The sequence below is a fragment of the Mobula hypostoma genome, chromosome 3 (assembly GCF_963921235.1).
Source record: "Mobula hypostoma chromosome 3, sMobHyp1.1, whole genome shotgun sequence".
NCBI classification, from domain to species: Eukaryota; Metazoa; Chordata; class Chondrichthyes; order Myliobatiformes; family Myliobatidae; genus Mobula; species Mobula hypostoma.
The window spans coordinates 119113429-119128248 of NC_086099.1; the positions used below are offsets into that span (position 1 = coordinate 119113429).

The window sequence follows — 14820 nt, forward strand, 5'->3', positions numbered from 1 at the left end:
ATTGTAGTGTCGTGACAACTGATTGAGCCTTACACTTGTGTGCATGCTCCATACAAGCCTGCTTCCCCTTCTGTTGACGCCATTTTATCAGCATATCCTCTACTACCTTCTCCCTCATGTATTGAGCTTCCCTTTAGTGCAGCCCCCAGCATCTCTAGTTGTGAATTCCACCTTCCGTCAAGTCCAGAAGCTCCCCCTCCACTCCCAAATTCCATGTTGAATAGATCCTGGGTCCTGGTTTAAGAACCCACGATGAGATCAGTGATTTTAACTCCTTACCTGAGCTTGTCTGCGATGAAGATCACCCTCCGTTCCAGGAGCAGAGAAGCAAACACGTGGACCACATGACGCACATTCAAACATCCGAAGAGGCATTCAAAGTCTACGTGCTCCAGCCTCGAATCCGTGGGGCGGCAGAGCTCAATCACCTGAGGGATGTCAGTCTTGCGTCAGCGCGGGCCATTACAGCCTAACTGGTAGTGGTAACCGGCAACGAGGAGCAAAAGGGACGCGAGGATACGCAGTTGAGAACCTCTGCCATTCCAGAAAAAAAAAACCCACCCAGATTTGTCTAACCTCTGCTTATAGCACGTGCCCTCTCATCCAGGTAACCAGCAAACCTCTTCCGTACCCCACTCAAAGCATCCACATCCTTTATATAATGGGGCAACCAGAATTAAATGCAGGAATTCCACATGTAGCCAAACCAGAGTTTTATAAAGCAGAAACATAGTTTCCTGACTCCTGTCTCAACCAATAAAAGCAAGCATACCATATGTGCATTCTTTACTACCCTATCAACCTGTGTAGCCACTTTTAAGCCATGGACTTGGACCCCAAGATCTCTTTGTCCACCAACACTGTTCAGGGTCCCACCATTCACTGCGTACTGTCCTTTTATGTTTGATCTCCCAAAGTGCAACACCTCTCACGTGCCCGGATTATACTCCATCTCCTTGCCTGGATCCTGCCGTATCTTTTGGAAACCTGCTACACTCTTCACACCACCCGTCCTTGTATTGTCCACACACCTACTTTTCCAACCAGGACATTTATATAGAGTAATAGCAAAAGTCCATACAGATCCCTGTGGAACACCACTCATCAAGGACTTCCAGCCAGATTAAGCCACTGACCACTATGCTGTCACTGATGGACAAGCCAATACTGAAACTACAAATCCTGCATGGTTACATCTAGTTGGTCAAGAAAATATTCTTCACAAGACCCAACAGTCTCAGTCCACCTTGTCTACAGACCTTCTAATGCAGTACTCAGCATTTCCCAGCCTCCTGCACTGGCCAGAATCCATGTATAAACCACAAGTTCCTCCCCATTCTAGGCTTCGTTTCACTTCACCTCATCTCTCCTTGGGTCTCCCATTCAGTTCCTGCCTCATCTCTGGACCACCACCAGTTCTTGTGCCATCTACCTGAGGCAGTGTGCCTGCCATTACCTCATTTCCTGAACCTGGCAGGAAGCTCTTCACCGTGATGACTCGACCCGGGGCAGGGAAAGGGGCCTCCATGACGCTCCTCATGAAAGGGTGGACGAGGGCGGGCGAAAGCTCTCGTCTTTTCTCCACTTCATCTAATATCTGGGGTAAGAATGAAGAAAGATACGTGTAAGGTGATAAGCACAGATGCAAGTAACCCTGGCTGTGAACTATTTCAGTCAGGTTGAGGTCAGGGCTAACAACTCAGAACATAAGAAATGGGAAGAACTGTATGGTCATGTACTTGGGGAGAAGGAATAAAAGCGCAGACTATGGAGAGAAAATTCAAAAATCTGAGGTGCAAAAGGCCTTGGGAGTTCTTGCACAAGATTCCCTAAAGGTTAATTTACAGGTTGAGTCGGTGATGATGAAAGCAAATACAATCTTAGCATTCATTTTGAGAGAACTAGACATAAAAGCAAGGTTGTAATGTTGAGGCTGTATAAGGCACAGTGGTGAGGCCTCACTTGGAGCATTGTGAGCAGTTTTGGGCTTCTTATCTAAGAAGGGATGTGCTGACATTGGAGAAGGTTCAAAGCAGGTTCATGAAAATGATTCCGGGATTGAAAGGCTCATCATATGAGGAGTGTTTGATGGCTGTACCCACTGGAATTCAGAAGAACGAGGGGGATCTCATTAAAACCTATTGAATGCTGAAAGGCCTCGACAGAGTGAGTGTGGAGAGGGTATTTCCTATGGTGGGGGAACCTAAGGCCAGAGGACAGCCTTAGAATATAGGGATGTTCATTTAGAATGGAGATGAGGAGGAAATTTGTGAGCCAGAGTGGTTAATCTGTGGAATTTGTTGCCACAGGCAGCTGTCGAGGCTAAGTTTGTATGTATACTTAAGGCAAAGGTTGATTATTTTCTTGACTGATCAGGCATGAAGCGATAAGGGAAGGTGGCAGGAGATTGGGGCTAAGCGGAAATGGATCAGCCATGATGAAATGGTGGAGCAGACCATTTTGATGGTCCAAATGGCCTAATTCCACTCCTATACCTTCTGGTCTTAATTAATTCAATTAAGATCACTGCACTGATGATCTAGTTTTCTGTTCCACCATTGCCTGTTCCTCAAAATCCTTAACATTCCCATAGTTCAAAAACCTAGAGTGATACAGCATGTGAACGTCTCTTTCTGCTACACTCATACTGAACATCAGCCACCCAGTCTCACTGTACGTTAACCCCTTGTTTACTTGCCCACATTCTCACCAACACCATGCAGCTACGCACCACAGGCAATTCAACTACTCACACGTCTTTGGGATACTTGGTGGGGGGAGGGGGAAGAGGGTAGTGATCCATGTTGTCACAGACAGAATGTGAAAACTTTGCACAAGCTCAGGGTTGGACCGGAGTTACTGGCTCTGGGAGCCAGCAGATTAATTAACTGTCCCTGTGCCGCTTTCTCAATTTTAGCCTCGCAATTTTCTGGAGTAAGGAAATTGCAAGATTCTTGACCCAAGAAGAAATTCCTCTTCACCACTATCTCAGTGACTGACATCCTTATTCTGAAACCTGGCAACCACCACTCCCCTGATCCCACCAGTGGTGTTTTCACAAAGAGAAAAGGTTGGGTATTTGGGTAGTTTAGCAATTCAATGCAGAAATGATGCTGGGCACTGAAAATAAATAGTATTTTTATAGTATTTTTAATAAAATGGCCTAATTAGGGATAGCCAGCATTGTTTGTGCAGAGCAAGTCTGATGGTCTGGGTAGGCCCATTGTCCCTACCTGCTCCTGCCCCACTGAACGTGCATCCTCAGATCTCAACTCCATTCAGTCCCTTCCCACTTACATCCACAGCACTTCTCACACTCCCAGTCTCCTCACTAACTCTTAATTCCCTGGCCCCGACCACTTCATTTTCACCATGGACGCCCAGATACACCTCTATCCCCTATCAAGATGGCCCTAAAGATCTGTGCTTCTTTCTCAAAAAAACTAACCAGCTTTCCCCTCCATTTGGCAAAACTAGTCAACACTCTCAACAATTTCTCCTTTAGCTGCTCCCATTTTCTCCAGACTCTAGGGGTAGTCATAGGCACCCAGCTATGCCTGATTTTTCATTGGCTAAGCAGAACAGTACATGCAACACGCACAGCACGCTGGAGGAATTCAGCAGGTCGGGCAGCATCCGTGGAAATGAACAGTCAACGTTTCGGGCCGAGGCCCTTCGTCAGGACTGAAGAGGGAGGGGGCAGGGGCCCTATAGGGGCCCCTATATCAAGGGGCGGGGGAGGGGATAGGCGGGAAGGGTGAAGGAGGAATAGGGGAAAGCACAATGGGTAGAGAAGGAGCCTATCACCTCCCCCTTGGTTCCGCCTCCTTCTACTACCCATTGTGTTTTCCCCTATTCCTTCTTCACCTTGCCTGCCTATCCCTCTCCCTGCTTCCCCCCCCCCACCCCTTTATCTTTCCCCTTACTGGTTTTTCACCTGGAACCTACCAGCCTTCTCCTTCCCACCCTCCCCCCACCTTCTTTATAGGGCCTCTGCCCCTTCCCTCTTCAGTCCTGATGAAGGGTTCCGGCCCGAAACGTTGATTGATCGTTTCCACGGATGCTGCCTGACCTGCTGAGTTCCTCCAGCGTGTTGTGCGTGTTGCTTTGACCCCAGCATCTGCAGAGTATTTTGTGTTTACAGAACAGTATATGTTCGCAAACCTCCCCGGTAATACTCCCCAACTCTTCCTCCGCTGCATTGACAACTGCAGTGGTGCTGCTTCATGCACCCAAGCTGAGTTCATCAATTTCATCAGCTTTGTCTCTAACTTCCACCCTGCTGAAGACAAACTGTTGACTGACACCTTTTATAAACCTACTGATTTTCTTGACAATTCTCATACTACCCCGTCTCCTGTGACAATGCTATTCCCTTTTCTCAATTGCTTCAATTCTGCTGCACCTGCTCCTTGGATGTGGTTTTCCCTTTAGAGAACAGAGATTCAAAGGGCCAAGTTTCTTTTTATTATCAAAGTATACAACTCTGAAATTCTTCAATGCTCTGGGTAGCGATGGAACCAAGAAAGAAAAGAAAGGCAGCGTGATCACCAACCCCAAATCCCAACTCCCCACTACAAAAAAGCAAACAAAAAGTGAACAGGCACATCAACCCCCAAATCCCTGCTCTCACACAAAAACAGAGCAAATTGGATCAGGCAGTTCTACAACCCCCCTCAAATCTCTCCTCCCATACAAACAAAAACAAACTGAACAGGCACATCGACCCACCCCCCCAAATCTCCCTCCCTGCACCAAAAACAGTTGATCAGACAAAGCAATACAATATAAAAACTATCAGACTGAAAAAGAAATTTTATAAGCAACACACATCAAAGTTGCTGGTGAACGCAGCAGGCCAGGCAGCATCTCTAGGAAGAGGTACAGTCGACGTTTCAGGCCGAGACCCTTCGTCAGCACTAATTGAAAGAACAGATAGTAAGAGATAGTAATTTTCCTAGAGATGCTGCCTGGCCTGCTGCGTTCACCAGTATTTTTTATGTGTGTTTGAATTTCCAGCATCTGCAGATTTCCTCGTGTTTAAGAGATTTTATAGTCCAGGTCTACATCCAAAATGCAGAACAAGCCTGAGCAACTCTCTCTGGGCACAGCGGCAGCCTCACCCCTCTCCAGCACAGCACAAAAGATCAGAAGGCAAGCAGACGGTGCTCACCCTCTGCACGCACTTCGATGCTTCAATCTCCCTCGTTGCTTTAATTGGCAAAATGGGATCAAATGTGAGCCTGTGCACCATCCTGCAGCTTTCTCACCACAACGTTCACTCACGCTGCCTCTGCCTCCCGGAATTCTCACAGACTGCAGAGCGCAGAGACACTCAAACGATCTCCAAACAGCAAAACACAGTCTCCAACAGTTCCAGAGTCACATTCAAGACAAGAAGCAAGTGCAAAAGACATAAAAGAAGTGAAAAGAATGGTTTCCTGATCTATCCCGAAGATGCCGACCAAAGGAGCGTTGTACGCAGGCACCATCTTGACCGGGAGGTGTCCTCCTTCAACGAACGGGATTTCCCTTCCTCCTCACCCACTTCTCCTCCATTTCCCGTACATCTGTGCTCACCCCGTCATCTTGACACCTTAACAGTGATAGAGTTCCTCTTGTCCTTACCTACCACACTATCAGCGACCACACCCAACACATCATCCTCTGCAACTTCCACCATCTTCAAAGGGATCCTACCACCAAACACATCTTTATTTCTCTCCCCCTTTCTGCTTTCCGCCTGGATTGCTCCCTCCGTGATTCCCTTCTCCTTTTGTCCCTCCCAGCACTTAGCCTTGCAAGCAGAGCAAGTGATACACCTGGCCTCTAGATCCTCACTACCACTCAGGGCCCTGAACAGTCCTTCCAGGTCTGCACTTCCTCTGCAAAAGTGCTGGGCTTGCCTACCGTGCTTGGTGCTCCCGATGCCGCCGGCTCTACATTGGTGAGACCTGCCGTAAACTGACAGATGGTGCTGGAGCCCCAAGTGCAACCACTTATGTTTCTCTCTGGACACTGGATTTGGCCACGGTTTCTCAGGGAAGTACAGCCGGAGCCTAGTCTGTAATCAATGTCGCCGGGACTCAGAGATGGCATCTTGTCTCAACAGTCCCAGAGGTGTGGCGAGTGGCTGCAGAGTATTGGGGCGGAATGAGATTATGGTCCAGAGCAACGCCATCAGGAGATGGGAAGAATGACGAGGTCCTCCAAGCAGTGCTGGGAATATGATTAAAAACGTAGGGCCTCAGGAGGTGCCAGCATGTGTTGATCACAAACAGAGGACAGTGCAAACAGGGCAGGTGGACTCTCTTCAGGTGAGAGGAAGGGAGGGCAACATCTCAACAGGATCTCAAGTATCAACATTCTGGCGACAAGGACGGCATTTGACTTCAGGGTGGATGGAAACTACCTGGCCTGGGGATGAGAACTCAACAGCAGTTTCAGAAGGCCAGGACAAAAGAAGGGTTTAGTGACAAATTTGGAATGTAGAAGATTCAGGGAAAAAGATGTATGCCAGTATGATTCTGTGAAGATTGGCACTGAAAGGGAGGCAGACAGTCAAACACATGGGTGTATGATGTGGCTGTTACTCAGCTGAGCCTTAGCGTACAGGAGTACAAGCCTTTTGGATGGGGGAGAGGATTAAGGAAGCACATCAGTGTCAGCAAAGAAAATAAATGGGCTGTGAGGAGGTTAAGGTCCTAGAGAAATCAATAAATGAGGGTATACGAGTTGAACTAAAGAAGGGAAGCCACTCGACTGGAGCAGAGATTAAAAGCAAACATGTGGGCAGGTTAGTGGGGATACCAAGCAACGTAACATGGAGTCATAGAAAACTACAGCAGAGAAACAGGTCTTTCAGCCCATCTAGTCCATGCAAACCATTTAAACAGCCTACTCCCATCGACCTGCACCGGGACCATAGCCCTGCCATCCATGTACCCATCCAAACTTCTCTTAAACATTGAAATCGAGCTTGCATCCACCACTTGTGCTGGCAGCTCGTTCCACACTCTCACGACCCTCTGAGTAAAGAGGTTTCCTCCCACGCTTCCCTTAAACTTTTCACCTTTCACACTTAACCCATGACCTCTGGTTGTAGTCCCACCCAAACTCAGTGGAAAAAGCCTGCTTGCTTTTACCCCATCTATACCCCTCATAATTTTGAATACTTCTATCAAATCTCCCCTCAGCCTTCTATGTTCTAGAGAATAAAGTCCTAACCTATTCAATCTTTCCTCATAACTCAGGACCTCCAGTCCCAGTAAACTTTCTCTGTACTCTTTCAATCTTATTCACATCTTTCCTGTAGGTAGGTGCACATAACAAACGAAGTCAGTAACAATAGGTAAAGGAGGAAAAGAATTCTTAAAATTCATTGAAGAGAACTTTTGAGATCAGTGCACAAGTTTGACAGAGGGACATAAAGTAGACTGGATTTTGTTTTGAAATGGGATGTGCCCAAAAGTAGTAAAGAAAGTTACTTGTTGGTAAATTAGAAACGGAGCAGTGGAGGTGGGTATGGACTGGAGGGTACAGTGGGGAGCACATAGCAAGGGACTGAGGGAAACTCTCACATCCGGCCCCCACATCCCCAATCATGCAGGGTAGGAAAAAGAGAAGAAAGGAAAACCTGCAACTCAACATTGTAGAAATACCTGAGAATGGAAAGTGCTGGTGTGCAATTATAAAAGAGAGAAAGTATTGTCAGGCAAGTGATAGAAAATGAGTTGCCCTATTAATGAGGCAAACTGTAGCCTGGATACTGTGTGGTTCCACACCTTTAACAATGAGTAAACTGCCAGGCTCGGAGAACATGCATCCCAGGTTACTTACAGCAAGCCAGGGATGGGACAATGCAGACTCTGACCCACAGTTTCCAGTGCTCTTTGGCTACAAGGATAGTGCTGTAGGAGTGGATGGTTGTTTATATTTCCAATACTGCCTCCACATCAGTGCCTGTATCAATGCTGTTCTCTGTGAATCAGGTCCAAAGGATCCATTTCGAGCTGTACACTCCTCATACAGGTCTCCGACTACAGGCTGTAGTGCAAAATCACCCTTTTCCTCTACATTTCTGTATCAGATTTATTATAACCAACTTATACTATGAAAATGTTGCAGTTTTGCAGCAGCAGTTCGGTGCAAAGGCAGACAATTCCTATAAAATTTTAAATTAAATTAATACTGCCAAACAGAAAGGTATAATGTGTTATACAGACCGCTCGGAAATCTGATGGAGGGGAAGAAGCTGTTTCTGAATCAGTGAACGTGGGTTTTTGGGCTCCTGTGCCTCCTCCCTGATGCTAGTAATGAGAAGATGGTACAACCAGAATGGTGAGAGTCCATAGTGATCTTCTGCTGTCTTACTATCTATCACAAATTTCCTGACATGGTTCAGCCCCATACATGTCATCTCACTTCTCTGGACTAAACACCAAGTCTGGACTAACCTGTCCACTGATAACTTCTCGTACTCGGTAAGCTTCTTCCTCAAAGAGCCTCAAGACAAGGGTAGAGGTGGAAAGCTGGCAGGTTGGAGTAACAAGAATAATTCCATTCTTGCTAGTGAGAGCAGAGTGGCTCCAACACTCTTGATCTCTGTGGCAATTTCTCTGATTCAATGGTGCAGAGTTGAAGGGGAGTTTACTATTTAAAAAAGGGGAAAGTCATGAAGTTAGACAGACTGAAATCCCTGGGGCTGCAAGATGCATTCTTTGTAATGAAAATGCATATCCCAGGGTTGGTGAAATGCAGCACATCCTGGGATGGGGAGAAAGAATTGCAATTAATCATGAAGGTACATTTATAAAGACTGAAAAATAAAAAAAAACCTTGCAAATGTTGGAAATCTGCAATAAAAACAAAATGCAGGAAAATCTCGGCAGATCAGGTTGCATCTGTGGAAGGGGAAACAGTAAACAGTTCAAGTTCAGATGAATGGTCACCGGCCCAAAACATTTATGAGTATTTCCAGTCCTGATAGTATTCAGCAGGGGCGGTACAGTAGTGTAACACTATTACAATGACAGGGACATAGGTTCAGTTCCTGGAGCTGTCAGTAAGGAGATTGTGTGCTCTCCCTGTGACCACATAGATTTCCTCCCAGTGCTCTGGTTTCCTCCCACAGGCCAAAGGTGTATGGGTCAGTAGGTTAATTGGTCACAGGGGTACAATTGGACAGTGGGGGGGGTCATTGGACTGGAAGGGCCTGTGGCCCTGCAGTTTCACTAAACTAAAGAGACATCAGATTAACCCATTATCTGTGCCAAGTTAGTGGATGTCAGCCTACCCAGTAAAGTAGTAGCCAATTCCTGACAGAATGCAGACATTCCGTACCATTTTAGTACAAGCAGACACTGAGCAGCACTTTCTCGGGGAGTCTGCTGAGATCCCGTTACTTCCATTGTTATTTTACGCATTGGTGCTATTTCATCGCAGCCTGGAGCTGCAAATGGGATCAGATTCTACCATGCAACAATACTTGCAGCTGCGTCTGAGCAAAGAGGTTAAACCATTCTTATGACTATGGGTGCAGCAGGACTTGAGAGTCCTTGAGCACGATTCCCTCAGTGGTAAGGAAGGCAAATGCAATGTAAGCATTCACTTCGAAAGGACTAGAATATTAAAAGCAAGGAAGTAATTCTGAGGCTTTATAAGGCATTGGCCGGACTGCACTTGGAGTATTGTGAGCAGTTTTGGCCCGCTTTCCTGAGAGGGTCATGAAAATGATTCTAGGAATGAAAGGGTTAATGTATGAGGAGTGTTTGATGGCTCTGAGCCCGTGCTTGCTGGAGTTTAGAAGAATCAAAGGGGGAATCTCAACAAAACCTATCAAATATTGAGATGTCCATATAGACTGGATGTGGAGGATGTGGAGAGGAGGCTTCTTATAGTGGGGGAATCTCGCACTAGAGGGCACAACCTTAGAATAGTCCATTTAGGACGGAGATGAAGATAAGTTCCCTTAGCCAGCGGGTGGTGAATCTGTGGAAATCATTGCCATAGGCTGCAGTGGAGGCCAAGTCATTGGGTATATCTAAAGCAGAGGTTGATAAGTTCTTGATTAGTCAGGGCGTCAAAGGTTATGGGGAGAAGGCAGGAGAATGGGGTTGAGAGGGATAATAAATCAGCCATGATGGAATGGTGGAGCAGACTTAATGGGCCAAATGGCTTAATACTGCTCCTTTATCTTATGGACAAAAACTAATTTATTCTGTTGATTGTAATTCTTGGCCTCTTTCCAAAACACAAGAGAAGCTGCCAGAGGCAATACATGGGATCTCCTTGAAAAACACCAGAGACCAGACCGGAAACAGCAGGTAACAGTCTGTCTCGCTGCTGCTTCCTGTGCTTCCCATTTAAGCACTTCCGAGATTTGTTTGGCCAGGAGCAAGTCAGGGGCTTTTATCTGCCGGATTATGCATACATCCAGGAACTTGAGAGAACCACTGAAGTTTTCTCTCTGGTGAGAGGGGTTATCGGGAAGTGACGATGAAGCTATTTAAAGTCTCAGCCTTGGTTTTTACTCACACGCACTTCTGCCTTCCTTCCCATTGGCTGGTATTACCTCCCTGAGCATCTTGGTGTCAGCAATGTGTGCTGGGAGAACAACTGATGACAGGATTTGAATAAAACTATTCTAAGACCATAAGATATAGGAGCAGAATTAGGCCATTTGGCTCATCGAGTCTGCTCCACGATTTCATTATGGCTGATCCATTTTCCTTCTCAGCCCTGATCTCCTGCCTTCTCCCCGTATCCCTTCATGCCCTGACGAATCAAGAATCTATCAACCTCTGCTTTAAAAATACCCAATTATTTGGCCTCCTCAGCTGCCTGTGGCAATGAATTTCACAGGTTCACTACTCTCTGGTTAAAGAAATTCCTCCTCATCTGTTCTAAAAGGACACCCGCCCCTCTATTCTGAGATTGTCCCCTCTGGTCCTAGATTCACCCACCACGGGAAACATCCTCTCCACATCCACTCTATCGAGGCCTTCAAATGTAGGGACAGAGTGTGTGAAAACAAAGCCTGATAGGATAATGACATTTGGAACATGGCATGCAGTGGATAGAAATGGATACTTTCTAGTTGTTGAGGGGTTAAATATGAAGAAACACTGATAAATGATAGAGATACGAGTGACAGGTTGGAGATAGGTCTCCACTAAAGGAAGTGCAAGGTGCTCCTTCCCTCTGGCAGCCTGCAGGTCACCCCTGGGCAAAGTGCAGCTCCTCCCCCGATCAGGGTCACCTGAAGCCACGGGATCAGGTGGTGGATGGTCGTATGAGCAGGTGGTGCATATCACAAGTGCTGGTTATGCGACCACTGTGCCAGGCAGACAGTCTCTGACGATTATTGATAATGGCTGGGTCACTCGTCTTAGAAGCATAGAAAAGATACTGCCCAGATGAAGGCAACGGCAAATGACTTCTGTAGAAAAATTTGCCAAGAGCAGTCATGATCATGGAAAGACCATGATCACCCATGTCATGGTCACACAGTTTATGTTCCAAGCCTACACTGGTGATCGTCCTGCACTTTTCCTGCGCCACATCGACAACTGCATTGATGCTGCTTCCTGCACCCATGCTGAACATGATTTCATCCACTTTGTCTCCAACTTCCACACGGCCCTCAAATTCACCTGGTCCATTTCTGACACCACCCTCCCCTTTCCCGAACTCACTGTCTCTATCTCTGGAGACAGCTTATCCACCAATGTCTATTATAAACCAACGGACTCTCACAGCTAACTGGACTATACCTCGTCCCAGCCTGCCACTTGTAAAAACACCATCCCCTTCTCTCAATTCCTCCATCTCCGCCACATCTGCTCTCAGGATGAGGCTTTTCATTCTAGAACGAAGGAGATGTGCTCCTTTTTCAAAGAAAGGGGCTTCCCTTTCTCCACCATCAATGCTGCCCTCAACCACATCTCTTCCATTTCACATGCGTCTGCTCTTACCCCATCCTCCCGCCACCCTACCAGGTTCCTCGTCCTCACCTACCACCCCACCAGCCTCCGTGGCCAGCACATAATTCTCCAACACTTCCGCCACCTTCAACTGGATCCCACCACCAAGCACATCTTTCCCTCCCCCACCCACTTTCTGCTTCATGCAGGGATCGCTCCCTAGGTAACTCCCTTGTCCATTCGTCCCTCCTCACTGATCTCCCTCCTGGCATTTACCCTTGCAAGCGGAACAAGTGCTACATCTGCCCCAACACCTCCTCCCTCACTGCCATCCAGGGCCCCAAACAGTCCTTCTGGGTGAAGCGAGACTTCACCTGAGAGTCTGTTGGGGCACATACTGTGTTCGGTGCTCCCCATGTGGCCTCCTGTGCATCGGTGAGACCCGATGTAGATTGGGAGACCGCTTCACCGAGCATCTACGCTCCATCCGCCAAAACAAGTGGGATCTCCCAGTTGCTCCTCCACCCCTGTCAGGATAAGACCACACTTGGGTTGGAGGAACAACACCTTGTATTCTGTTTGGGTAGCCTCCAACTTGATAGCACGAACATCGATTTCTGAAATTTTCAGTAATGCCTCCCCGCCCCCCTCACCATTTCCCATCCCCTTGCCCCTCTCTCATGTTACCTTCTTGTCCACCCATCACCTCCCACTGGTGCTCCTCCCGGCTCCTTTTTCCTTTTTCCATGGCCTTCTGTCTCTTTCACCAATCAACTTCCACCCCCCCACCCCCCCAGGTTTCACCTATCGCCTAGCGTTTCTCTCTCCCCTTCCCTCAGCTTTTAAATCAACTCCTCAGCTTTTTTTCTCCCGTCCTGCCGAAGGGTTTCGGCCTAAAATGTCAACTAGACTTCTTTCCCCTTAGAGGCTGCCTGGCCTGCTGAATTCCTCCAGCATTTTGTGTGTGTTGCTTGGATTTCCAGCATCTGCAGATTTTCTCTTGTTTACAAATGTATTTATTTATTTTTATTTATTTAGCGATGCAGTGCCAAAGAACCCACCTATTTAAGCCCAGCCCTGTCACAGGTCAATTTACATGGCCGATTAACCTACCAACCAGTCAGTCTTTGGATTGTGGGAGGAAACGAACACATTCACGGGGAGGACGTACAAACTCCTTACAGAGGACACCGGAACTGAACGCTGATGCCCCAAGCTGTAATAGCGTCACGCAAACCACTAAATCCTCATTTGTGACGTCAATGTAGTACGTTGATTGGGTCCTGTGGCCGGTTTCTGTATCTGCAGTGAAACTCTAAGTGCAGATTCATTTCCACAGTTTCATGTGGCAACAATTAGTAGCCGGGGTTCCCGGAGCATTTCCTAGCCCAGAAACCCCATCAAGTATGGTGCTTCCTGATTGAAATTCAGTCCTCTGAACTGCTGGTACCTCCTCAGTGTAGGACAAAAGCCCTGGGCTCCAGGAAGGGTGAGCTGGCAACCCACAGCTTTGTAGCACTTTTGATCAGAGCAGAATTCTTGTTTTGGCAATCTCTGGAGAACCACTACACACTGCTCCTTCACCAGGTGGGGACAGGAAGGACACTGTGCCGGGTGATGGGAGGACACAAGACAGGCACACTGACAGCTACACAGACACAAGCAGACAAACTCTGGATTTGCTTTTACCTTGGAGAAGAGATTGAAGCAGCCTAGACGACTGATGATGCAGTAAACCTCTGGCAGCCTTTTACCTTTCCCGTTCGGCTGGACGGACCACATGGAACAGAGCAGATAAAACAGTCAGCCAGGAGTAGCTGGTGAGGCAGGATGATATCATTCTCAGGAGTTTTAATGTTTAAAGTGGTCGTCTACCTCCACCACATAGATCTCACTAAACCATGAGCAATTCACTGCACCCTCCCACCCCCGAATTCCCTAATATAGGGTCACCCAGTTTATATGATGGAGGTGGTGTGCTCAGTTATAGATCATAGAGGTCTCAGAGTTTTCACAGTGTGGAAGGTTCTACAACCAGCAAGCCTTTAAAAATCCACTATAGCGCCCCAGTTTACTTTTCCCCACTTTCCATCAATTACTTCCCCACCCCCATCTCCTTCAGACTCTACCAATCACGTGTGACAAGGTTGAAATCTGCTGAATTTAGTTATAAATAATTGTTAAGTTAAAATAATTGATTTCATGTGAATATCATTACATGTTGAGAAAAGGGATATTACTTGAAAAACATGCAAATGTGTTCGGTTGAAAATTCTGAGACTGTGTGCAAGGTATTCTTTTATAGTATTGAGCACTGAATCTGCCATTGATTTGTAAGAGCTTGCATTCGATCTTCAGCACACGTATCTATATTTCACTTGCTATATCCCTTTTCCTGGTTGGGAAAGAAATTCAGAAAATAATTGGAATTTTAAGTGAATCGGCACATCCACGTTTTCAGAAAAAAACGCTAAGTATTTTTTTTCCAAAGTTTTGTGTAATTCGTTGAGTTATATGTTTGTTTGAAACTGTGAAAACAAAAAGGCTGTTTTCAGCCTTGTGGCTTGTATGATCGAAATGTTAAAGCTGCACAAGTGTCATAAGCATGCAATGTAACTGTTTGGATGCAGACTATTGCTGATAAAAGAAAATGATGGTTTATTAGAGCAGTTTTATATTTGTGTTATATTTTTGATATTTTAGAATTAAAGCGAGATGTTCCCAAAGGAATAACAGAAATAATGGTTAAACCAAAAAAGGCCTGAATGTTAAATGGATAACAGTATAAAAGGGAAAAGGATTGAACTTGATTTAATGTACATCTCATTGCCTATTGTTATACAGTTAACTGGATGTACTGTAATTTAGTTTTGTTCCATGAAGTGTTTGATGCATG

General features: G+C 46.5%; 1 protein-coding gene across 3 annotated transcripts in view; it reads right to left on the reverse strand.

The window, feature by feature from the left end:
- The window catches only part of LOC134344219 (DENN domain-containing protein 2C-like), a 164791-nt gene that overhangs the window by 18892 nt on the left and 131079 nt on the right, over positions 1 to 14820 (reverse strand). For all 3 annotated transcript variants that reach the window (XM_063043651.1, XM_063043650.1, XM_063043652.1), the window contains exons 12-14: positions 13614 to 13691; positions 1457 to 1597; positions 280 to 428 (exon numbers count right to left, since the gene is read on the reverse strand). In XM_063043651.1, coding sequence (XP_062899721.1) covers positions 280 to 428; positions 1457 to 1597; positions 13614 to 13691 — 368 coding nt within the window. The remainder of the gene's footprint in view (positions 1 to 279; positions 429 to 1456; positions 1598 to 13613; positions 13692 to 14820) is intronic.